Raw genomic sequence first — 27758 nt, forward strand, 5'->3', positions numbered from 1 at the left:
CTTTGTCATTGGTTATGTGAAACCCCATCTGTCTTTAATTTAAAATACATAGGAAACATTTTACTTAAGTGTAAGGTAGGATTGAGGATTCGCCCCTGAGTGAACCCGCAGTGCGATTTCCTGTATCTGTGATTGATTGAAATTGGGCCTACGCTTAACTATGACCAAAGTAGCTCTCATTGGTTTACCATAAGGTCAACTAACACTGAAATACACTCTCAATACTGAATAATGAAAAGTTAGCAGGAATTAAGGAAAATGTCCTGTTATCTTTCTCACAGCTGCATTGTTGTTGTCACGTTCGTTTTCTTAATATTTGTATCTTCACATCTCTCCTGTTCTCGCTGTCTCCCCATGCCTCAAAAATCTCTCCATCTCTCTTGAAACACACAAATATTTATTTTACATAAACAAACCTGCAGGCACAGGCACAGGTGCGCACACACACACACACACACACACACACACACACACACACACACACCACTCTCTCTGTCTCAGTAACTGTATTGCATTCTGTGACATTTCTCTCCACTTCCTTTCACCTACAAATATCCAAGTAAGTTACACTGTAGCTGCCATTGTCTCAACTTGTCATGTGACATAGCACTTACTTATTATGAAACATTTAGAGCAGTTCTTTTTCCTAAGAGCTCATATTATGTCCACAACTGTTCTGCTCCATCCGTGTAGGTATACTTACTGTGTATTACTGTATAAAAACAATAATCACAATAATAATTTGCTACATTTATTAAATCAGGTGTATTCCATGCATTTTTTAAAAAATAATTTGTATTTATCGGAGTATTATGCCATAGACTTGTGGTTATTCTAATGTTAAAGGTAAAGAGAAAGGATTAGGGCAGAACTACAGTAGGATTAGGCTACTTATAAATAACAGTTCAATTTTAATTCCACAGAGCGGCGCAAGAACCAAACACATCCCAAGAGAATGTTTTGGGGATGATACAGCACACGTGCCATGATAAAAACATGACATCGTGTAACAAACGACCATAGGCCAATTGCATATCATCATGGTCATCATTAATTATCATCATCATCAATCCATGAATGTCGTTGATCTAATTTCAAAGAATTAGTGTGTATAGCCATACAATAGGGAGCCACCACACACACACACACACACACACACACAGGCTGACAATATCTCACCATCGTCGTGTGTTACAGCATAGGATCATTGAAACATAATAGCCCATATGGCGACTTGACAAGTTGCTTCATATCTAGGAAGTGTGGTTGTCAGGTTAGTTTTTTTCGAATTGCATAGCATGCCTGTACAACTCAATATAGTCTATACAAACCGCACACTTGTTCAACGATTTTCTTGTTTGAGACAGCGGTTTCGTGCCTCTATTTCGGACCTCTGTTGGACTGGCACGATTCGTGACGTCTTCGTGCGCAGCCACGCGGACAGTTTCGAAAACAGGTGAGCTCTTTTTCCATAGCCGCCTTTGGTGCGTAAAACGACGGTATCGTTATTTACTCATACAGAAAAGCAGAACGATAGCGGGGGTATCAGACAATGTTGCATTGCTGTGGTATGTCGCAACTCAAACGAAACAACGTTGCCTGAACGCTTATAATAGGCTACATTCCGAGAAAAGGATTCCAATATTTTGCAGGTATTTATTTTTATCCAGGTGGGTCTATTGTAGAATTAAATTCACACAGTTGTAAATACCGGTGGTCGTGTTTTGTATGACATGCTATTCTCTCCCAGTAATGTGTGTGTGTGTGTGTGTGTGTGAGTGAGAGAGAGAGAGAGAGCGGGAGGGCTTTTATATTCATAATGTATAGGCTACTGTATAATCAAATGCTCTATCCTAGTTATTTTTATGTGATACCCTAATGTAAATCTGGTTGTGTTGTGTGTAGTGGTACTACTTCGAAGTAATGGGAATTGGGTGCGTGTGCACTGGAGCAAAGAGCATCGTGAGCTCTGATTGCAACCTGGTCTCAGAACATTTCGTGTTATTCTATATATTAATCCGAGATACTCCATTTAGTGTGGTGTATTATGTTTCGTATGGTATGTATTAATTTGTGGATGTCCATCATCCATTTCGTATGATATGTTACGAATTTTATATATGTTACAAATTATCATTCTTATGATATGAATTGGCAAAACATACAATACGTTACGAATTCGCAAAACGTATGATATGTAACAAATTATTATTTGTTTTGGCTAATGTTAGCTAGGTGGCTAATACTAACGTTAGCTAGGCTAGGGCTTAGGGTTTAGGTGTTAGGGTTAAGGTTAGGAGTTAGGTTAAAGGGTTAAGGTTAGGGTTATGGGAATGGTTAGCTAAAAGGGTTAGGGTTAGCTAACATACTAAGTAGTTGCAAAGTAGCAAAAAAGTAGTAAGTAGTTGAAAAGTTGCTAATTAGCTAAGTTGTCCGTGATGAGATTCGAACACGCAACCTTTGGGTTGCTAGATGTTCACGTTATACCTTTTGTTTTTGCCTTAAATAACCTTTTGCCTTGTGTAACCATACCAAACATTGCAAATCATACTAATTTGAGTGTCCCGGATTTACATTTACTATGTTACGTCTAGTCTATGAGACCAGGTTGTTGATTTGAACATACCGTTCTCTGCACTGCTCCCAGGGGCTTGACTCACATGACATCACACTGACCAATGCACTGTGTAGTGGCTCTGACTATGGCTCAGTTGTAACCTTTATCTACATTGAAATATGGATATACAGTACTGTAGGCTACTGGGGTATGGCTAAATTAAAGGGGCAATCTGCGATTGATACATCCATTTTTGTTTTACTTTTAAATTATTTATATAGGCCTATACCCATTGGTTATTGAAAAATATAACTTATAAATGCCTCATGAGAACCAGAAATTCAATGTTAATGTCATAGATGGTCAGACCTTATATTCATAGCTCTGTCTATGAATTTGAGAGTGGTAACATTTCTCCAACCCCAACCCATAACTGTTTAATTAACAGTGGTGGGTTGATTACTTACAGATTACCCCTTTAATCTTCACAGATTCAATTATGTTTGATTATCAAAAATGTAAGGTTTGAAAGTAATGGGAGATACTTTTTTACTGGCATATCTAATGTCTCATATCATAACAGATCCCACTTCTGACACCAATGTAGTGAAGTTGAGGCATAGCAGACAGCTGGGCTCAATTAGTCATCACCTCATACAGTACGTCAAAAGTTTGGAAAACCTACTCATTCAAGGGTTTTTCTTTATTTTTTACTATTTTCTGCATTGTAGAATAATAGTGAAGACATCAAACTATGTAATAACACATATGGAATCATGTAGTAACCAAAAAAGTGTTAAACAAATCAAAATATATTTTATATTTGAGATTCTTCAAAGTAGCCAACCTTTGCCTTGATGACAGCTTTGCACACTCTTGGCATTCTCTCAACCAGCTTCATGAGGTAGTCACCTGGAATGCATTTAAATTAACAGGTGTGCCTTGTTAATTTGTGGAATTTCTTTCCTTCTTAATGCGTTTGAACCAATCAGTTGTGTTGTGACAAGGTAGGGGTGGTATACAGAAGATAACCCTTTTTGGTAAAAGACCAAGTCCATATTATGGCAAGAACAGCTCAAATAAGCAAAGATTAAAACAATTGTATTTAACCAGGCAAGTAATTTAAGAACAAATTCTTATTTACAATGATGGCCTAGTAACAGTGGGTTAGCTGCCTTGTTCAGGTGCAGAACGAGAGATGTTTACCATGTCAGCTCGGGGATTTGATCTAGCAACCTTTCGGTTACTGGCCCAACGCTCTAACCACTAAGCTACCTGCCACCCCACAAAATGATAGTCCATCATTACTTTAAGACATGAAGGCCAGTCAATTCAGAAAATTTCAAGAACTTTGAACGTTTCTTCAAGTGCAGTCGCAAAAAACATCAAGCGCTATGATGAAACTGGCTCTCATGAGGACCACCACAGGAAAGGAAGACTCAGAGTTACCTCTGCTGCAGAGGATAAATTCATTAGAGTTAACTGCACCTCAGATTGCAGCCCAAATAAATGCTTCACAGAGTTCAAGTAACAACACATCTCAACATCAACTGTTCAAAGGAGACTGCGTGAATCAGGCCTTCATGGTCGAATTGCTACAAAGAAACCACTACTAAAGGACACCAATAATAAGAAGAGACTTGCTTGGGCCAAGAAGCACAAGCAATGGACATTAGACCGGTGGAAATCTGTCCTTTGGTCTGATGAGTCCAAATTTGAGATTTTTGGTTCCAACTGCCGTGTCTTTGTGAGATGCAGAATAGGTGAACGGATGACCTCCGCATGTGTGGTTCCCACCATGAAGCATGGAGGAGGAGGTGTGATTCTTCACTATTATTCTACAATGTTGAAAATAGTAAAAAATAAAGAAAAACCCAAGAATGAGTAGCTGTGTCCAAACTTTTGACTGATACTGTACTTGCCAACCCAATTAGATACTACTGTGGTGTTAATCTGTCTGCTAGATCATCTTAGTGAACAACACCAAATAGTCCCCTGGACTGTGATGTTCATAGATAATGATTGTAGCTGTTGATATTGTTAAATTAGTTATCCATATTTTCACCAATGCAATAGAAAAATCTGATCACAGGCCTAAACTCCAACCACAAACGTTACAGAAAGATGTCTTTACTCTATAAGAAAATTGTAAAGTTTATGACATGGCCAAGGATAATGTCTCACCATGTATATCATTGTCTCAGTAGTTCCTGTAATCAATGTACTATGTAATCCTTAGTGGTCTGGAAATGCTCTGCAACCAAAGGAGAAATTGTTGAGCTTTTGTTGAGAAATTGTTGAGCTTGCTTGGTACATTGGGACCAATGGAATAGTCACAAAAATGCAAACCCCGCCATTCTGGCACTCCAAGAAGGCTCAAACATTTGAAAGATATTAAATTCTACTTGAAACCAGGTCTGACTTTGTGTATGGCAGTATGGGTACTCCATTCTAGCCTTGTCAGACAAGCACAATGCTGAACATGACAATGATTTGTGAATAGTTTTGACTTAAAGCTCGCAAATGTTGATTATGTAATGATCTGTGTACTTTGCTGGTGTGAGTGCATCTAAAGTTAACATCATGTGCAAACACACCTGACATTTCCTAAATGATATACCTCCTGTGTCACTTTGTGGGACCTGCTATAATTGGCATTATATATGAAATACCATGATGTCAGCTGACATGAAAGTGAACCGACAACTAACATAACAGTGTTTTGACAAGTTTGTTGTGACTTATCTCATATAGTAAGCCAGGGTACTTTTTGAGTGAAATATATTTATAACCATGAAAAGAACCAAAGTGATTCAGCCGCTTTAATGAGGGAAAACACTGTTTTGCAGCTAGGATAGACTTGCCTACAGTGCAGTGTTGTGTTCGAAACCACCTAAAGCAAGACCAATTCAAGACCAAGACCGGAGCAAATCGAGTCCGAGTCAAGACCAAGACTGGAGGGGGGGCAAGACCGAGACCGGGCGGGGAACAAGGGGTCTGAGACCGAGTCAAGACTGAGACCAGAAAAAACATAATTGTGATTTTGTCAAATTACCACCATAACAAAAGTTCAAAATGTCCAGTATTTCTGTGTTCATATTTCAGGTAAACATATAGATTTGTCTGACATTCAGAATGGTGAAAAAATGCATGCTGAGGACAAATAGAGCTACTCTACAAATTATTACTAACCCAAACACAGTGGAGAACAATGCGGGCCTTCTACGCCTTCAGAGAAGGGCTAAGGATTTATAAAATAATAACAATAATAATTAGAATGCTATTTTCAATGATGTTCTTATTTAATCTCTTCAGTTGTTGTTGGAAAGGAAAGGGTTAACACTGAATAGAAAAAAATGTCCAATCTGAATTTTTCTTTGATCGTCTCTGGGGCTAGCTAAATCAGCCATTGGCTAGTCTATCAGAAGCTAGTTAGAAGGAATCTGCCATTCCACTGTATTAGGGCAACATTTTGGAGTGACAGTGGAATCAACCAATCACATTTTGACTTGTAATGGGTGGGACCATTTTTACAAAAATCTTTCTCTTTTCAAAACAGGTCATTTCGCAATAGCAAGCCGTATTTTTCCCACAGTCTAGCTAGCTATCTTTTGTTGTAAACTAGTTTGCAGCAGCTGCAGCGGGTGTTATCGAAGAGGATGTTGTTGCTAATTTCTTAGCTTCTCCCTTTTCAAGAATAACTTTCAATAAGAAGTTAACCTTTTACTGCAGTGGGCTAGATCAGGGTCACACAGAGGGATTATAGGTAGTCTTTAACAAATCTACTTTGAAACAAAAGTACACACCTCACATGGTTAAGGGCTTAAAAAAGACACCTGTACCATGTCAGATAGTTATTTTTTTGCATCCCAATATTAATATTTATATACATCCCAGAAGACTGAGATATAACAAAACTGTTTGACATAGAAACACCAGATTTTTGCCTGAAAAAAAAATCGTCTTTATTATTTATGATAAAAAATATTAATAACATTCCACCCATGAGGCCAAAAAGTGTGCTTTTGGTCATTGGCTGAAGGAAAGGATTGTTTCAAATTATCATCAGCTGGTGAGTGGAACTGTGTTTTTTGTAATAATAATGTATAATTGTTTTGTTTTTCCTCAATCTGATTGGGTGGGCCTGGCTCCCCAGTGGGTGTGCCTGTGTATCCACGAAGGCCCACTCATGCCTACTGTATGCCCTGATGCAAACAGCTCATGATGACTGAATTGCACATCACAAATAGCCAACTAACCAAGACTTCAGACGAAACTTTTTCAGTACCTGGTTTACATACTTATTGTTGCCTTAGTTAGCATTTACTGGTAGATATCATAAATTGAAATGTCCTACCTACTGGCTACCGATGTCATTCTTCTGTAAACTGCTCCATGCCAAAACCAGTTGAGAGCTGCGCGCGCTTGCTGCCTACATATTATATTCTGCTGAAACTAGGCTGTGTGCATCGCGCATGTGAACACATTTCACGTGATTTGCGATTGTGTAGGCTACTTTGTGTATGATTTCACTATTGTACTACATAATTGATAAATCGTATACCTCCACTACACTACTTTAATAAGCATCCGTGGGGATTAAGAACTGAGTATACGCAATACCCACTGGGGGGAAAAAGTGGGTATACGGTATATACCAGCATAGCTTCCACTACACCATTGGCCCGTCGTGTTTTACAAAAAGGGCACTCTCCTACACGAGTGCGCTGGTATTACCGTTGCTGTCCTTCCAGAATCACGAACCTGTCACACACTGAAGACCTATGTCCGATAGGTTCGCCACTGCGCAATCATGTCTATAAAAGACCGAGACCGGTTCGAGTACTACAACACTGCTGCATAGGGTTGAACGTTGTTCATTTTTGTCTAGCTGATGTTCTCCTGATGTTCCTTAGGGACATTGTTCGTGATATCTCCCACTGTTACAATTTACAACTAAACTTCAGACTCAGATTAGTGTGTTAATAGAATAGGAATGCGTTGTCTGTATTGTACAAGTACCACATTCCAGTAGTCATCATAACATATTCATTGTTAGAGTTTCAAATCCATATATTTTGTATATAATATCTGCGTGTGTGCGCGCGCCTGCGTTGTTTCCTTGAGCAATTCATGACTACAATGAGGAACTCCGTAGTGTCGTTATCATTGGAGACCACAGCTACAAAGTCATAATTATGGCCAAACCCCGCCTATTTCTAAAATGTCTCTTCTTAAAACTTTGATTTTAAACCTACCCCCACTGCTAACATTATACCAAAACCTTTTTGTTTTCATTAATTGTTATGATTGCCAATGTTGTCTTTGTGACTGTGGTAACTAGTGACAACCTAGTCATAGCAGGTTTGCATCTAGGCAGCAAGCACTCCCAACGAAGATACGCATAAACCGAAGGAGGGGCAGAAATAAGATGAACTTTTCCGCATTCCACGGTTAACTGTAAAGCACTCTGACTGTAGGCCTATCTACACATGCACATGGAAGTTTGCTACGTCGTTGACTAGTTGCCCTACTACTTGTCATCGAGAAAAATTCATTGCAACGCATTAGAAGAACAAACACTTATTTGTTTCAGTTTGCAAAAGAGCCTGGTCTGGCATTCAGTTGGGTGAGTGTTTCTCCTGACGATCTTCTCGACGCATTTTGTTTTTGTGTTTTCTCTGATTTATGCTTGTATATATATATGTGTGTGTGTGTGTGTGTGTGTGTGTGTGTGTGTGTGTGTGTAAACCACCCAGGCTACCCAATAAATTATAACCTCATGATAATAAACGATGTGCCGCTCTCATCACCCACTTTTCGCTCAAAGACCATTGCGCATCACTGCTGCAATCTTTCGATCGTTCCCGACTAGTTGAGTTTGATGAAAAACTGTCCAATACCTTTTGGAATAGAACATTTATTTTCGGGTTGTGTTCTGCTATTTTCTGATGGTAGTAATGGATTGTCAGAATCTGAAGTTTGGCATTTTTAAAATGAGAAAGTTGGGCACGTTACACACCATTTATTTTGGAGTAAATTATGGGATTGTTTTTCCTAACTGGTTCATCTGAGTTTCTGATGATATTTTTTTGCACAACGTTTAGGCACCCTCACTTCTCTTTCTCTCCATTGACTTTCATAGTTCCCTAATTCCAAACGATTCAGCTTACACATATTATTATTGCGGTGTCCACATGATCATAATCTTCTCTAAATCTTCTGCTCTATGTGGTGATCAATTTAGTATTTTCTACAAGTGCTATCATATGACTAGCTGGTCAACGACTTTATATTTACACACAAACACACACAGGGGAAGGCCAAACTCAACATAATGTTGAAAAATGAACAGATCACATTACCTTAGACACACCAGTGTGGTCAGGGTCTGCAGTAGCCCAGTAATGGATTAAATGAGCCTAATGTTACTCATTATAGTCCAAGGACCTTACATGTTCTGTTTAGAGGTGTATTGGCTCCGGCAGCCGAAACAAGCCAAATGCTCCATCTAAACGGGAATCGGATGTGAAACACTCCTGCCCCGTAGCATGTTGGCTGGAGTACATTGGTGACATGCTGAACGTCAATTGTTGCTCATGGATGTGCCAGACTAGTCTCTTGCTCAGTTGGCTAATACAGTGGGTTTCGAGTGGTGTGTGTTGTTGTACAGAAGGTTGCAAATTTGAGCCCTGCTCCTGGCAAAATAGAATGCACTCTGTTTACATGGTACAGGTCCATGGCTTGTGCCCACACTGAAGTCAAGTGGGTTGAGCAGTAGTTATCTCAGAACAGATCAGTCTCTCTACACTCCATGATGATGGCATATTTTCATCAGAACTGAACTGTACTGTCTATCTCTGACTCATCTCTTGTGAGGATAGATGAATGATAACAAGGCATTTTTTGTTTTATGGGGCTCCTAGTCAGCCAGACACACACACACACACACACACACACACACACACACACACACACACACACACACACACACACACACACACACACACACACACACACACACACACCAGTTTGCTGGTGGCACCCATAAATAACCGCTTCTTCACACTTACTCTTCAGAATAGAGTGTCCTAGATAAGACAGTAAAGCCACGGTCTGTCTGTCTATTTTGTCCCACATTTAGGAGCGAGGCCTCACTTTTAGCCGCTTATCAGACCTCTTGACATAGTACACCGTTCATAGACAAGGGCCATTGTTCCACTGTAGTGTAATTTGGGGAAGGGGTGGTTTTGGAGTTGCGGGGGAGTTGGTTCTTGAATCAACGCAGTTGTTCTCAGGATGTTGTCGTGCTGTTGACTTCACGGTATTGGGGTGGGAAGCTGGGGGTGGATCATGAGGTCAGTCTCGGGAATGTCTTCTTGGGAGAGGCTGGGATAGAATTTACTGTAACACATGGGCGTGAACAATATCTGAGAATGATTTTTAGCAGGGGAGGGGACATGCACATAAAAACTGTCAGACAGAGTCTGAGAGTGAAAGATATTATTGTGTTCTGTAGTTAGTATATATACAGGAAGACTCACAAACACTCAGATGCTGTCACAAATAGACACATTTAAGTCTACACCAGTTGTATTTGGCGCATGTACATTACCTCTATATGATTGCAGACCGTTGAAGTTGACCCCTCTTGTCCTCACTCCCTTTCTCTCGCTCTCTTTTATCTCTTTCTCTGTCTCTTTCTGCCTCCCTCCCTCACACCATATTTGCTGTCTGTCTGTCTGTCTGTCTGTCTGTCTGTCTGTCTGTCTGTCTGTCTGTCTGTCTGTCTGTCTGTGTCTGTCTTTATGATGCTGGTTTTTGGAGACAACATGCTTTTCTCTCATTGTCAGCATTTCTCTCTTTCTCTCTCTTTCCCTCTCTTTCACCCTCCCTGTATTTGGTTCATTATATTAGGCACGACTGGACGCCGACAAGGATAATTCTTCCCTGCAATTAACATCAGTAATCCTTTCAAAACTGATCACCAATCCCCATTGAGAATATTCAAAAGGGCCGCATTACATGACTAAGGGGGGAAAAAAAACACTCACTGATGCATGGGCTGATGTACTTTGACACTTGAGGCTTTCTGAGGGTTTTAGCCTGTTATTTTAATCACGTTTGATTTCATACTGTGGGTAGAGGCAGAGTAATACTCTGTGAACTTGCTCTTCAAAACACTGTCTCGCTCTTCAGTCCCTCCGCGTTCACTGCTAATAAAGGCTTATGGGTCATTCCATTTGATTTCAATAACTTTTTTGATTTGAACTTAACTTCCCATACATATTTGCCCATAGTAGAAGTGGTCAGAACTGACAAAACATTTACGAGATGGAGGTGCTAAAAGTTTACCCATTTTGCATACTCCACCATACCACAAGACATCCATGTCTTTATCACTGGTAAAGATAAATTGTGTAGTTTGATACCATTTAATTAAGTGATAATGCCCGAGAAGCTGGTGTTTGGGGGATATATTGGCATGGGTGTTGTTAGGCTCGAGATTAAGTCCAAACACCGGCTTCGAGGGAATTATCACATTTATACACCGGGTTACCAACATATTCAAATAATGATTGACATATATTCATTAAAAACATTATTTTGATGAATTTATTCATACTATTTCATCCTTCCACAAGATATAGTCCCTAAACAAATCTAGGGTTGCTACCCAAGCCCGGCTGGTCGTTCGTTCTGTTGGTTCAGTTGCCAGAGACACGACCCAGTCGTTCAGTCTTTTTGTTCTGTATCTGTTTGTTCTAAATGTTCCATTGCCATACTGGCTGGCAACGTTCTTATCCCTTGCTTGCTAGCTAGCCAACTACGGCTAATTTACAGTGACATCAAACAGTGCAGACAGAATAACAACAGTAGCTGCATTTGTTTAAGCTGTTTTGTTGTGATATTTATTTGGATACATCCATAACAATGAGCTAATGAGGCACAATTTCACCTGGCATAGAAAATGTTATCCCTTGTTAGAACACTGTTGTTCAGAGGAGCTAGCCAACAACACAACTAACACAATAACTTCAAACTGAAGCTGGAAAGACTGCAAACTAGCTGTTCTTTGTTTTATTTGACCTTTTTTCAATTTACATTTCTTTGAATATATCCATAAAAATGATACTGATTCATGATTTCGACTGGCGGAGAAACGCTGCCTGCCTCTATTCCTCATCCCGACCCCTACACGTTCATTACTATGGGACAGTTCGAGATTGAATTTGAATATTGAAACAATGTTGCAAATGTCAGAGAGACAGACAGCTAGGTTTATACAAATCGCCACTGTTGAAAACTAAATGTTAGTCTAAAAGAAATGTGAGAATGTCTAGATCAGTGGCGATTTTAGCATGTAAATCTTGGTTGGGACAAAAAAAGTGAAAAATGTGGGATACATGCCAGCAAAGCCACAACACAATACTAAACAATACATTGATTGCACTATAACGGTGACAAACAGTGCCCTCAAACTCTTAGGGCGTACATAAAGCTGTCCCAACAGCATTCCCAACACCTTACCACTGCTACACCTGGCTATCAGCGGAGCCTTGTCTGGTAGCGAAACAGTTTATTCATTCTCATTTACTGCCTTTTTAAAAAACATAGCTGATATGGATTACTTGCTTAAACAAATGTGCTTTCTACTGACAATTGAGATGTACAAACTATGGCATAAGGGGACGACAAGCGGATAAGAGGCAATCCGTAATTTCGATTAAGACATTAATGAGCGAGCTAGGACGGACGTCGTCAATATAACAATTTGTTCAGCACTTTTGAAATGTACAGCGACAAAATTCAGAACATGGGCCATTCTTACAGTGTTCTCCCTGTACACCAGGTCAGAACCGTAGGATAAATAAAGGGGGCATATAAACAGACAATGAAAGCTCTTACAATATTAGATTATTACATTTCTCAAAAACAGGTTATAGGCTACATGTGCACCACCAAGTCAGAACAGTAGGTGAAAATTAAGAGGTGAAAATAGACCAAATTATTAGGGTGAGGCACATGGGCTACTAACAGCTTACTACACAACATATTACTTCCTTAGCTACAGTATATACATGTCTCCCTGGCATATTACATAATTTATGCAGCAGCATACAATACATTTTTGGACTCACTTTGTTGTGCTGTGCTCACTTGGAACAGGAAGGTAGCGCAGTGGTCCTTCGTTGGCAAATTTTATCATCAAAGTCTGGCATTCTTTGGATTTATGGTGCTTTCAAGACAACTTGGAATTCTGTAAAAAAAGAGGTTGAATCATGATGACGTCAGTGATCTTCAGTCGTAGCTCTAGAAAGAGGCCAGAGTTCCTGATTTACAATTCCGAGTTGGATGAAAGTTCAAAATGTATTGTCCCAGTCGTAGCTCGTTTTCCCAAGTTTCCAGTTGTCTTGAACTTACAGTTAGCCACTGATTCCTTCCAAACCACTCATTGTTGATCTTGCGATTTCCAACTTGTTGTGTAATGTTTATGTCCAATGGCCAATGAGCACCGATACGTTTAATCTATAATATCTCTTCATTATTTCTCTTCATATGACAAAGATTAAAAGGATTTGCTAGTAGATTGTCGACTTGATTCATGATGATGACTGCTCACTAAGATTTTGAAAGTATGATGTTGACATGATCAGTCCAGTCAAAGTTACTGTAGATATAACGTGATTGATGTCATTTTATCTGTGGCCGATGACCTTGAGCCTTCTTGGATGGGCACTTCTAATGTAACTCTATGGCAGCACCCAATGGGCTAACATTTTCGAAGTCTACCCTTAGACTTGGAGGTGACGTAGTGTCTCCATGAGTGACAGAACACTGAGCCAATCATAGTGTAACGCTCCATATTTTCTGCTGGCTTGCCCCACCACCACAGAATGCACTGAGCTAGGCTGAAACACCTGCATTTTGGAGTTCTCTTACTCAAGAAAACAAAAAAGAGACCATGTTTGTATGCCGCTTTATTAACTCAATGATATATATGTTTTACATTGTTTGCAAACTGATATGTGACACGTATTAATGCCAAAATATCATGCAAAACAGGCAAGCCCAAAAAGAGAGCAAGAGAGAGTGGTGGACATGGAGTGTGCTTGCCTTGAAGCACTGAACATCATGACGTGAATTGGAATGTGTTTATGCTATTACTAGCATTATAATGTCACTGAATTACAGAATTATACTCTAGAAATTAGGAATATTTTTTTAAACTAAAAATAACATTATTAAACGGTTCTCAAGATTTGAAAATAACCGTTCTGTTCCGGAACACTAGCGATCACTTTCGTTCTTTTTTGGTTCGGTTCCAACCATTGATTCCCATTCAAGTCACATTTTCTGATCTGTTGATCTTCCACCATCTTTGTGCTACTATTTGAAAGTTAAAATGTCTATTGTATCCCCATTTTAGTACATATATCAGCCAAAACATGACACCCACCCTGTCTCAACCGAAGGCGGGCACAACACAAACACCTCAGATTATGTAAAATAAGGTCTAAGCTACAACATATGTGAAAAAGAAAAAATAAAATTAACGTTAAATGTTAAAAAAGGAAACATTTTTACTAAACATTTTTTATATACGAAATTATAAAATAGTTGGACACCCTGTTTGAAAGCTTTTAAATGATCAAACTCAGCCGTGTATCTTTTCCAGTGATGAAGATATGGATGTCTCATGGTAGGGTCAGTGGTGTAAAGTACTTAGGTAAAAATACTTTGAAAGTATTACTTAAGTAGTTTTTTTTGGGTATCTGTATTTTACTATTCATATTTTTGACAACTTTTACTTCACTACATTCCTAAAGAAAATAATGTACTTTTTACTCCATACATTTTCTCTGAAACCCCAAAGTACTCGTTATATTTTAAATGCTTAGCAGGACAGGAAAATGGTCAAATTCATGCACCTATCTGGCTATCCGTAAATTAAAAAACAAGAAAATAATGCCATCTAGTTTGCTTAATATAAGGAATTAGAAATTATTTATACTTTTACTTTTACTTTCAATACTTAAGTATATTTTAGCAGTTACATTTACTTTTGATACTTAAGTATATTTAAAACCAAATACTTTTAGACTTTTACTTTTACTTGAGCAATCTTCTATTAAGGTATCTTTACTTTTACTCAAGTATGACTATTGGGTACTTTTTCCACCACTGGGTAGGGTGGGTATGCAAAATGGGTCAACTTTGAGCACCTCAATCTCCTAACTGTTTTGGCATTCATGTTGAAACTGACCACTTCTACCATGGGCAAATGCATATAGAATGTTTTGTTAAAAAAGTGATTGACATCAAATGGAATGACCCTCATTGAGTCATTGTTCTGTTGAGTCATTGTTCTATCACTGTTTGTGGTTTTTTGTGCTGCAATAGATAGAAACAGTAATGGGGTCTTTTTGTAAGCACTAAATCCGCCATGGTTTGTTGGACAAAGCCTATGGAGAAAATGAAAGGCATTTTTGTAGAAGTTTTGTATAAATGCTGTGAACACAGGCTTAGGAGACCTTGTACGTTTTGTTCTATGAGATCAACTAGCGTAACTTCTTGTGAATTTTGAAGAATTTATGTAATTTAAAAAAACACAAAGGCTTCATAATTAATAACGGTCATGTTAACTGACAGCTATTATCTCATATAACAAAACATATAAGATCTCCTAAACCTGTGTTAACCTCAGACCTTATTTTCTGCGTTTATTCCAGAACCCTATTCTTTCGCCATTAATTTTTCCCATAGGGATGCCTGAACGAACAAGAGGTAGCTCATTTCCGTGTTTTAGAACTACAAGCTGGCGAGCTCTATAGAGCCTTCTTCTTATTATGAGCAGAATCCTAATTTCAGATATTTCAGATTGGATTGAGCTAAAATCATCCATTAGCCTCAACTGAAGATATGTCTGAACATTTGAGTTGCAGGTGCACATGTCAATATTGGTTTTGTGTTGTAAATATGTAGTGGTGTTTTTTGTGGGATGTGCCTTGTGTTTGGACCCCAGAACGATTAGCTAATGGGGTCCATAATAGTAATAATAATAATTTGAAAAAGTCCGGATTCAATTCAGCCCCTATGCACCTCAAACTCAACTCTGGACCTCAAAGCTAGTTCCACTGCATTTTTTAATTGTTCCCCTCTAATCAGGGACTGATTTAGACCTGGGACACCAGGTGTGCACAATTAATTGTCAGGTAGAACAGAAAACCAACAGGCTCTAGACCTAATAGGGTAAGAGTTGAATACCCCTGCATGCTATCACATTTTCCTTAGAACTGTGATATTAATTGCTTTCTTTCTCTCTTTGTTCAGGTCCTGACCTTGTGAAGACATAGTTGAAAGCACCATGCAGCACATGGATGTGAACCACCAGTAACATACAGTGAGGTGAAACAGGAGAAGATCAGTATGGCAGTCTTTAATAAGCTTGATAATGTGGAAGACCTCTATGAAATTGGAGAAGTACTTGGGAGGTAAGGATGGTCATTATAAAAGGTATTCTTGTATGAGGCTGTTTAAGTGAGGAAGGTATTATAACTCTGAATTCAGTTGCTTTTCAAGGTCTATTTTGCATATGCTGTCTTGTTGCATAGGTCAATGTTAACTAAAATTCAACGTAAGCAATTGAAATAATAAAGAAACGGACCGAATTGTGAATAGAAAGAAACTACTCATGTCTAAGTCTTGTTGCTTTTCAACATCACAAATTACATTGCAGAACAGCTACATAAATAAATCTGTGTTGTGTTCAGGAGGAACATATTTTTATTGGACAAACTCAGGTAGTACCTACCCATTTCAAGATGTTTCCAAACAAGTAAATACATTGTTGCACTCTGTCGCCACCCCAGTGGCCACTTTGGGCAGGTGCGGGAGGTGCGCGAGCGGGCCACGGGGGCTCACTGGGCTGGGAAGTTCCTGAAGATTAGGAAGTGCGCCAGCAGCCGGCTGGGCATGGAGAGGAAGAACGTGGAGCGGGAGGTGGAGGTCCTGCAGGCCCTGCAGCATCCCAACATCATGGCCCTAAAGGATGTGTTCGAGAGCCGGGCCGAGGTGGTGCTGGTGCTGGAGCTGTGAGTGGAGGGAAGGGAGGAAAGAGAAAACAATACTATTTGAACCCAGGTCATACATGCAGGGCAAGTCATTGATTCCATGAAGTGGCTGAATTATGTAGTAGAGTTAAGTTCTAACACTTCTCTCCATTTATTTTCCTCCTTCCTCTTTCAGTATTAGTGGAGGAGAGCTGTTTGACTTCATTGCTGAGAAGGAGAACCTGACAGAGAGCGAAGCCATCGAGTTTATGAAGCAGATACTACTGGGTGTGGGCTTTATGCACAGCAAACAAATAGGCCATTTTGACCTAAAGGTAAATTATGCTAGTTTGTTGATTTTACATATCTTTAGTTTGTTACTCACTCCATATGACATTTAGAAATCCAGTGCTGCAATAGTCTGTGGTAGTGATTTATATCTAACCTCTTACCTCCCCAATAACACTGCTAATGTAGTAGTATGCATGAAAATAGTAACACATCAAAGCCTGTCCATTTATTAAATCCAAAATCCTAGGCTTTTAGGCATAAGTACTTGAAGTGAAAAGAGCATATCTGTATTCATCCATCCCAAAACCACATAAGACAAACATGCTGATACTGCTACTTATTAGCAGAAATGCCAATGCCGCACGCTTACCGCACATGGTCGTGTTTGTATCCACAGGTGCCACTAAACAGAGTGTGCCTGTTCACTAGTGTTGATGAACATGCTGTTTGCGTGCCGGTCGGTCAGCATGCAATTGACCATTATGGTCAGATTGACCTCATTTTGCATGTAACATGTTTACTCCCCTTCCCCAATCAGCCGGAAAACATCATGCTGTCAGCCAAGATGGCGCCAAACACTGACATTAAGATCATCGACTTTGGGCTGGCCCACCGCTTCCAGCCAGGGGAGGAGTACAAGTGCATGAGTGGCACCCCCCAGTATATTCGTGAGTAGTACAGTCATTTCATATGTGTTAGGCCCAGTTTAAATACCATGTAAAGGCATCCTTCCTCATCTTTTGCTGTGAAGCACTTCCTGACATGACTGGATTCTTGAGTACTGGATTCTTGAAAGCATCGCTTTTGTTATATCCAATTGTCCCACCACTGATTGAGGGAGGGAGGGAGGATGGATACTTTAGAAAAAGACTAGGACAAACTGTAAGCTAGGTTCAGGATGGTTTCTGCCACCATGGTGCTTCAGTCAGAATGAGAATCAGGAGATGGAACCAGAATCCAGGTTTAGGGGTATTTATTAAACAAAGTTCAAACACAGGAACGAACAGAGGCACATGGGGGAGTGTTTTTTGGAACAGAGGTAGGGCTTGTGCTTTAGGATGTGGCTTGTAAGGCCTTGGAGATAGGATTGGATGTAGTGGTCTAGAAGGGAGATTCAAAAGGGAAACATTAGGAACACAACATAAAGCTGCTGACGTGACAAAGTAGTGCCAGGTAACTTATAGGGAATGAGCTTAACATATAACTACAAACTAAGGAGGCTGCCAGGACTAAACACAAAAGGGCTATTAGCATAGCAGGGATATAAAGGATACAACATAACAAGTTCAGGCAGCATAATATACATGGTTAACATTTCTCCTACAATATAAGGCACTTACTTAATCATATCAAGCACAATGACAGGATGGAGCCACCTCGTGACATCACCAAGCAAACTATTCTAGTGTGTAGGAAGGAGCATGCCACTTAAATATAACCTGAAAGGGGTGGAAAAAGACAAAAGTGGCGTAATTTAGGCCTGGAAACAGGTGTGATGGAAAGGGGCGCGGTCTAGGGTAATTGGAGACAATTAGAAGACTGTAGGAGTGTTATGACCCTTCACAACAGATGAATTATTAAAGAATTGGAACAGGCCCTTTGTAATGCAATCCCTACTGTGTTCTGTGGAAGTTGGCGCGTATTTCCAGGTCCAGGGTTTTCCATGGAGACAGTGAAAGAAGTGCAGTGTCATGATCTGGGTTGATGGTGTTATGATAAACTAGGGGGGTTGCAAATCCAGTTGAAACAGGAAGTGATTTGGAGGATGTAGGATAGTCGCTATTTCAGTCATAACTAAAATACACCTCCAACTCAGATAATTTAAGAAACCTCTTATCAATATAATAATTATATTGTACATATTTAAAATCTACATATTTAGTAAAACAGTATATCATAAAGCAAAAATGCATAACAAAGCAAAAATATCTTTAAAATCCTATTAGATTTTGAAACAACAGGTAGTTTGCCCCAAGACAAAGAGCTGTTGTCAAACTAGCTGCTTCAACACAGATTTGGCCAGCATGATAAGGTTGGCATGGTTCCAAAGCTCTTCCTGTTTGGAATTGAAATGTGTTTTCCCACCAGTAGCAGCTACAGTACGGTAGGTTTAAATAATACAATGCGACTGGTGGAGGAAGTTATCTCAAAGCCACTGGAGTTGTTTGACTTGTAGGAACTTCTATTCATGTTTTTCTGATGAATGCAGTGTTCAGTTTGCATTCTTAAAAATGTGAAATTGTTCCTTCAGGCAGTGTGAAGTCTGACAGGCCTTCTGGGCTTGTCTATGCATGTAGCTGCATTTATGACAAGTTTCTCCGATTGCTTTATTGGCATGAAATACAATTTGTAGAATTTGTAGATAAAGCAGTATAGCGGTACAGCATTTCAGTAAATACAAGGGAAAGGGGATACCTAATCAGTTGCACAACTGAATGCATTCCACCTCATTTAACACAACCCCTCTGAATCAGAGAGGTGCATGGGGCTGCCTTAATTGACGTCATCAGCACCCAGGGAGCAGTTGTTGTTGTTGGGGGTTAACTGCCTTCCTCTCTCGCTCTCTCTCAGCCCCTGAAGTGATCAACTACGAACCTCTGAGCACAGCTGTCGACATGTGGTGAGTGTGTGTACTGCCCTCTCTTACAACATATACAGACACCTAAAATGACCCCCTTCCATCTTGATGAATAAGCCCCTGGGATGCGTTTGGACATGTGTAGGCACGCATTCCCTAAACAGTGTGACTGTTTCTGGTTAAATGCATTAGGTACACCCTATCTGTTAAAACACTGTATCACAATCTGATTCTCTAGTGGGTTTCGACTAAATCAAATCAAATACGGTGTTTTTTTACTCAGAAATGAACTGGTCGGAGTCTAAAGGGTTGGATTTGATTGTAGTACAGTAGAATATGAGTGTACCCAGACACGCTCCAGCACAATGTTAATAAATGGTGCTCAAAACTGAGGGACTTAAAAAAAGAACAATGAACAATAATTACCCCAGGACACTTCACATTGTGACTATCCCCGAAAAGTAAAGGAGCATTCAGATGGCTGTGTTTATCTTTGAGGTTTATTTTAGGGACAAACAGACAGGCTTATGTTTTCGACGTGTCATGCCTCTCCACCAGAACCTTAAACAGGAAACTGCCCAGAGACAGCTGATTATAGTGCTTTTAGAAATACAAAAGCAAGCATTAAAAAACTACTCACCACAACAGCTCTAATGTCTACATCCTTTGGAATAAAGTTAAGCTAATGAGATAATAACTGAGTCTCTCTAGGCCTCTGTGAGCAAAATAACAACAACAACGTTTTTTCTTTGTTTGTGTTGGCCTCCCCCTATAGGAGCATCGGAGTGATCACCTACATACTGTAAGTTGGGGGAGAAAAGGGGGGTGCTACTGTACGTTTGGATTCACACATATGCCCAATTCCAAATCAACCCATGACCTACCATAACCCTTCATTTTTAATGATTATTATTATTTATTTATTTTTTGTGGTGGGGAGTGGGGATAGATAAGCATTAATATTGCAGATAGATTGTGACTTCCATCAATGTAATTGTCTGCATCATTTCCAATCCCCTATATATTTTTGTGTGTATATGTAAACTCTGCAAAAAAAGAAACGGCCCATTTTCAGGACCCTGTCTTTCAAAGATCATTTGTAAAAATCCAAATAACTTCACAGATCTTCATTGTAAAGGGTTTAAACACTGTTTCCCATGCTTGTTCAATGAGCCATAAACAGTTAATGAACATGCACCTGTGGAACGGTCGTTAAGACACTAACAGCTTACAGGCGGTAGGCAATGAAGGTCACAGTTATGAAAACTTTGGACACTAAAGAGGCCTTTCTACTGACTCTGAAAAACACCAAAAGAAAGATGCCAAGGGTCCCTGCTCATCTGCGTGAACGTGCCTTAGGCATGCTGCAAGGTAGGCATGAGGACTGCAGATGTGGCCAGGGCAATAAATTGCAATGTCCGTAATGTGAGATGCCTAAGACGGACGGACAGCTGATCGTCCTCGCAGTGGTAGACCACGTGTAACAACACCTGCACAGGATCGGTACATCCGAACATCACACCTGCGGGACAGGTACAGGATGGCAACAACAACTGCCCGAGTTACACCAGGAACGCACAATCCCTCCATCAGTGCTCAGACTGTCCGCAATAAGCTGAGAGAGGCTGGACTGAGGGCTTGTAGGCCTTTTGTAAGGCAGGTCCTAACCAGACATCACCAGCAACAACGTCGCCTATGGGCACAAACCCACCGTCGCTGGACCAGACAGGACTGGCAAAAAGTGCTCTTCACTGACGAGTTGCGGTTTTTCTCACCAGGGGTGATGGTCGGATTCGCGATTATCGTCGAAGGAATGAGCGTTACACTGGAGCGGGATCGATTTGGACGTGGAGGGTCTGGGGCGGTGTGTCACAGGATTCAGCTGGTGGCCACACGAGATATTGAATGTTACTTTGATTTTGACCCCCCTTTGTTCAGGGACACATTATTCCATTTATGTTAGTCACGTCTGTGGAACTTGTTCAGTTCATGTCTCAGTTGTTGAATCTTGTTATGTTCATACAAATATTTACACATGTTAAGTTTGCTGAAAATAAACACAGTTGACAATGAGAGGACGTTTCTTTTTTTGCTGAGTTTATATCATTTTGTCTTTCTTTACTATTTTCTCCTAACTCTACCACCCCTCCCCTAATTGGATTAAACTAATGGACAACAACACTTAGGCTTCCACTTCTAGCTTATACATACTATATACATTTTACGGACACAGTGTATTTTACAATAGCTATCTTTTGTTTGTTTTTAGTCCCATTCTTCAGCTACCCTCAAGCCCTCCTATCCATCTCTGAACACCATCCAGTTTTGATTTCTGTTTGCCATATATGTTTCAACTGTGCTGTGATGTTTCACAAAAGGTCTGAACCTTTCTATTCTCATTGTTTCAACAGATTGTAAATTAAAGATACAAATTTTTGCTATAAGTATTATTATATTATTGATCGATTGACTATGACTTTTCAAATCACCCAGCATTGCTATTTCCAGAGTTAATCAGATAGGTATTAACAATGTGGCAATAGCGCCATCTTCCTCTCTGTTGACTTGGAATTGGGCAATAGTAACAGCAACCTTCTTTCCTCTGACTCCCCTTTATTTTTCCAGACTGAGTGGTATGTCCCCGTTCCAAGGGGACACGGACGAGGAGACGCTGAGGAACATCATAGCCCTGAACTATAAGTTTGACGACCACCACTTCAGCATGACCAGCGCCATGGCCAAAGACTTCATCCAGAAGCTCTTAGTGAAAGATCAGAAGTAAATAATGCATTGGTCATGGGTAATTTGGCCTATTATGATGTCAAGACAAATATGGAACGTGACTGGAATAGTGAAAGCATCACTTATTTTGTGACTTTGCACCTATTTTAAATGGACTATACTAGGTTTTTTTCAGCCACTATACTTTCTTTTCAGCCTCTATTGATAGAATAGGAACTGTATATTGTATGAATAGATCACCCTTTGTCTAACTTTCTGTGGTTACATGTCTGTCTCTGTGTAGTGAGAGAACGACAGCTGAGAATGAACAGCTTTCTATTTCAGACGCCATTGATAGAATATGAACTCGCGTATCAAATTAATAGATGACCTTTTGTCTGACCGCCTGTGGTGTCTGTGTGTGCACTGATCTTATTGTCTCTCTGTCGGTCTGTCTATGTGTAGTGAGAGAATTACAGCTCAGGAGTGTCTACAGCACCCCTGGATCAAGGTGAGAGTCAGCAGCACAAGGCTTTGCTCCATACAAACTGTTAAATATGGAAAGGATAAACACTGACGTTCTGTACATTAGCTTGGAAATAATGGACGAGGCGGAGCAGAGGTAAAGTACAGAACGTTGGCATTTATCCCGCTTATACCACAGTTGCCAAAGAAAACAATACCATAAGCACACATTTACCGGTGGATAGACACGCGACCCAGTCGTTCGTTCTTTATGTTCCATGGCAACGTTCTTATCCAACGGCTAACACAGTCACGACCTCTGCAGTAGCTGTTTTCTATTGACATTTATTTGGATGCATCCATAACAATGAGCTGATAATGTCCAATTTTGCCTGGCATAGCTAGAAAAGTTTGCCTTCTCGTCAGGACACTCAACACTGTTAATTACGAGGAGATTGCATTGCATATCAAACACTAGGCTAGAAGCTAGCTAAATAGTTTGTTGCTAGCAAACCTGCCAATATGACAAGCAAATTAAAATATATCAGTTGCTGAAAACAGCTGGTCAAACTATAAACGTGGGAGTATTTGATAGCACTTGCGTCATGACTGCAACAGTAGGGACCAGAGAAATTCATATTCATCACTCACCACGTTACATCAGATGCTCCAAAAAATATATCTGCAAAAACAAATCAATAGTAGCTATTTTTTTTCCTCGTTGGACCTGCGTTTGTGTGGTTGTTGGATTTGGTTTCTGTAACTTTGTAGCAAGTAGTTTGCATGTGTAGGCGCTTATTGCTTCACGAATGCAAGGTGTCCCGTTATCTGGTTTTAATGTCCATTCTAGAATTCCCTTCTAATCAATCAGAAATGAGTATTCAACAAGGCTGCGGTATAATGCACGTTTAATATGTGTATTTGTTTTTAATCTCGACATTGATTAATTTTATCTCCTTCACTTATTATCTCTCCCTCTCTTTTAGCCTTTGACACGGAAACAGGTGGCCAACAGGAATCGCTCTTCCATCAACATGAAGAACTTTAAGAAGTTCAATGCCAAGAGGAAATGGAAGGTGAATAGGATATATGGCCTATTTATATCATATCATTTTATGCCATATCACATATTATTATGCCACTGAATGAAGCTCAAATCTTGAAAATGTGCATGTGTTTTGTTAAACAGATAGTGAAATCAAACTGAGGTCATTGCTACAGAGTCAATGCGTGTCTTCTAGAGCTAAATTAACAAATAGGACATGAATGTGAAGCGGCAACGTTTTGTTCGAATGGCCCTTTTCAAGTCTACTCCCTAATGGGCAAACCAGCTTTCAAAATAATAGGCTGCGGATTTTGCTAAAAGGCGTCAAAATAGTTTAGTAGGCTGCAAAATATTTCAGGCTGAAGTTTGGGCAAAAGCTGCAAAATATTTCGGTCTATTCAATATTTCGGCCAGAGAAATATTTCATGCTGTTAAGTTTTGTGAAAAGCGGCAAAATATTTGAAACGCCAGCAAAATATTTCAAAGACCATCAAAATATTTCAGGCCGCAAATTTGTTAAGGAGTTTAGAAATATTTTTGCCTGTGATATTTGTTCAAATGAACAGCACTAGCTAGTTAGCTACGTAGTTAGAATCGCTAACAACGTAGTTAAGACGTTAGCAGCGCCATCTATTTAGCTACGTAGTTAGCAGCGGTAGCAAGTTAGCTAAATCGTTAGCAAACCTAGCTAACAACGCTAGTTAGCTACGTCATTAGCAACGCTAGTTATGACCATAGCAGCACCATATAGCTAGCTACGTCATTAGCAGCGCTAGTTATGACCATAACAGCACTATATAGTTAGCTACGTCATTAGCAGCGCTAGTTATGACCATAGCAGCACCATATAGCTAGCTACGTCATTAGCAGCGCTAGTTATGACCATAACAGCACTATATAGTTAGCTACGTCATTAGCAGCGCTAGTTTTGACCATAGCAGCACTATATAGTTAGCTACGTCATTAGCAGCGCTAGGTATTTTGCTATGTCGTTACTGAGTGCTAATAATATTGGGGGGTGGGGGGAGTTGTCATGTCCGCAGAAGAGTGGGGGCAAGGGGAGGGGGTGGGGTGAGGGTTGAAGTAATATCTATACCGTAGGGATGGTGCCAGGTTTCCTCCAGACTGGATGCAAAGAGTTCAATCTTGGGTTCATCAGACCAGAGAATATTGTTTCTCATGGTCTGAGAGTGCTTTAGGTGCCTTTTGGCAAACTCCAAGCAGGCTGTCATGACCCTTTTACTGAGGAGTGGCTTCCGTCTGGCCACTCTACCATAAAAGCCTGATTGGTGGAGTGCTGCAGGGATGGTTGTCCTGGAAGGTTCTCCCATCTCTACAGAGCTTTGTCAGAGTCCCCATCGTGTTCTTGGTCACCTCCCTGACCAAGGCCCTTCTCCCTCGATTGCTCAGTTATGCAGGGCGGCCAGCTCAAGGCAGAGTCTCGGTGGTTCCAAACTTCTTCCATTTAAGAATCAGGGAGGCCACTGTGGGGATTTTCAATGCTGACTAGGTATCCCCCTTTCCCCAATTGACTGATTTCATTATATGAACTGTAACTCGGTAAAATCTTTGAAATGGTTGCATGTTGCATTTATTTTTCTTCAGTGTACATTGAGAAGCAGGGTGTATACATCGTAGTGTCAAATAACACTGTCTTTTTCTGTCTATAACATCTGACTCTCATGTTCCCGTCCCCTCGACATCCTCCTCCTTTCTTTCTCTTTTCATATCTCCTTTCCTCTGCTTGCTTTCTTTCTTTCTTTCTTGTTTTCTTTCTCTCTCTAGATGTCATATAACATGGTATGGGTGTGTAACCGGCTGCATCGACTGAAGATGCTATGTAAGACTAGTGCACTGGCGGACGAGGAACTAGTGAGTAAGGCTGCCATGACAGTTTAACTAAGAGTTACACTTGAACGAAACCTATTACATTATTTTAATAAAGAGTGCCCCCTATTTCAACCTCTATTGCTAAAAATGCTATTAATTGCAAAAATTGTATTCTAAACATAAAACATTGCAAAGAACTTGACTGTATTCAAATACAAGCAATGTTGTACATGCACCATAGTTGCTGGAACCATTCTGGAAAGAACAATGTCAAAGAAAATAACCGAGCCAGCACACTATGATTTGTGTCTGCCCTATAGTGTGAGTCAGGTAAAAGAGAACTAACCTGCTATATCTCTCCTCGTCATCAGAGACAGTGTGAGAGTGACCAGGAGGACACAGAGACCAAGCCATCATCTCTCATTCGCCGGCGACTTAGCAGCAGTTCATAGACTCGACCACCAGGGGGAAGACAATGCATCAAGCTGCAGTGCACACTTCCCGTAACCGTGACCCAACCAGGCCTACAGTATTTGCCTTCCCCCTTTACCAGACCTCGAGGGAGGGTAAGACCAAGACACAGGCTGACACAAGCGCTGGGCACACAAGAAGGAATTTTCAGGCTCTATGTCCCTACATGAGACTTTTCCCTGATGAAGTGGAATGGAATCTACAGAACAATTCTTGCCTGTCAAACTATTTCCCAAAAGGCCTGTCAAGGCTTAGTTTTAGGCTCAATGCACTTCAGGTGGATTGAAAGTGGTGAAGGTAGTTCTACTAAGAGCACAAATACAAGTGTGTGATGGATTCTGTGAGTGAGAAGTCATATAAGGCTTGATGGGGTAAAACACAAGAAAACCAAGCATGACTTGTTTTTCGAGCTTTGCTCAGTATTACTGTGGTTTATTGCATGTTTTTATGGTGCTTTTGCAGTTGTAAAGGTCAACTGATAGCAGGCGGTGACAATATTGTTCTTATGGTGAAGTTACTGATTTGGGGATGTATAGTACTGGATTGCACCATGTAGGGTGTTTAAACCTGAGGCATGTCTGTACATCTAGTATTTTTCCCCTAAAAGGGTGGATGGAAATTGAACGGAAACTTCAGAATTTAGTAGGTTTTAGTCTTCCAAATGTGTTTTTGACAATTTTATTAAGCTTCCATTAAATTACCAAATAAGAATATATTATGTTATATACAGTGTAATACAATTATACAATATAATGCTATACAATATCTATATCGTAGTGTCCTAAACATGATTACCAAGTGTTCTCGTATTGTACATGCATGATCGACAAATGTTTTAAGGTAACTAACCAGTATAAATAGCACAGCAAATCAACTTTTAAAGGTTCTACTCATAGAAATAGGATGAAGAAGGAATTCTAGTTCTGTGTTTCTACGAATCCAATACTGACTTCCTGCATACAGTGAATACTTTGAACACTCCATGCTCTACTGAACCAGTAGCATTACTGACACGATCATACAGTAATGCATGACAAATAATGTGACATGTTGGTCGATGAATTGTATTTTTGTGAGAACTATTTTTGTTTTCTGTTTCTCAAAGAAGTTTAAGAATGTACATGTTTTTGTTTTATTTTATCATAACCTATATCATAATACCTAACGACTGTCTGTGTTAAGTGTGTTTTAAATTTTTTTTAAATAACATTGTTGTCAACAGGTTTTGTGAATACATTTTGGAATCATGCCCCTTGCAAACTTTTCAAATCATAGGGAATAGAAAAATAGGGCAGGCCATTCTTTTTAATTAGATCTTAATGTTCTAACTTGGACCAGAGCTTTGCAGCTCGGCACTAGTTTACCTCTGCAATGTGTCATTGGTGTTCTGACTGCTGTTATTAAGTAGCATCCATCTCAAAAAAGTGTTTGGGTAAATAGGAGCGTGACCATTGTGTAATAACCCATTATTGAAGCTCTACACTATTTTGAGGATTTTCCCATTAAAATAGATTAATTTGTATATTAAAAAACGACCTTTCTGATGAGCGCTTCCAACCGGTTCCCTACAGTCTTGTCGCCCTCTGCAGGAGCAAACCATAAAGCACAGAAACGAATACATGGATTGGGCCATCAATGATTTGACGTGAGATTAACAATACAGAAAAAAACGAGTTAATTAATAAATAGCCTAATGTGGTCCATTATCAATTTGAAATTAGTTGATATAATAAATAGTCTCATGAA

At 39.8% G+C, this 27758-nt stretch overlaps 1 protein-coding gene across 4 annotated transcripts; it reads left to right on the forward strand.

The window, feature by feature from the left end:
* The first annotated feature begins 1195 nt into the window (after positions 1 to 1195).
* LOC115173694 (death-associated protein kinase 2) lies at positions 1196 to 27261 on the forward strand. 4 transcript variants are annotated; one of them, XM_029732009.1, is made up of 12 exons: positions 1196 to 1456; positions 15893 to 16053; positions 16432 to 16653; positions 16808 to 16946; positions 17441 to 17570; positions 19474 to 19522; positions 20256 to 20282; positions 22106 to 22258; positions 22667 to 22712; positions 23653 to 23742; positions 25497 to 25583; positions 25913 to 27261. In XM_029732009.1, the coding sequence occupies exons 2-12, from the start codon at positions 15989 to 15991 to the stop codon at positions 25991 to 25993; spliced, it is 1089 nt and encodes a 362-aa protein (XP_029587869.1). In that variant the 5' UTR covers positions 1196 to 1456; positions 15893 to 15988; the 3' UTR covers positions 25994 to 27261. The 4 variants fall into 4 exon arrangements, with proteins under 4 accessions (XP_029587869.1, XP_029587868.1, XP_029587870.1 ...); XM_029732008.1 differs by lacking the exon at positions 1196 to 1456 and adding an exon at positions 1488 to 1652; XM_029732010.1 differs by lacking the exon at positions 1196 to 1456 and adding an exon at positions 7948 to 8186 and having other exon boundaries at positions 25497 to 25587; positions 25913 to 26002.
* Positions 27262 to 27758: the final 497 nt, after the last annotated feature.

Source organism: Salmo trutta, chromosome 34 (genome assembly GCF_901001165.1).
Source record: "Salmo trutta chromosome 34, fSalTru1.1, whole genome shotgun sequence".
Taxonomy (NCBI): Eukaryota; Metazoa; Chordata; class Actinopteri; order Salmoniformes; family Salmonidae; genus Salmo; species Salmo trutta.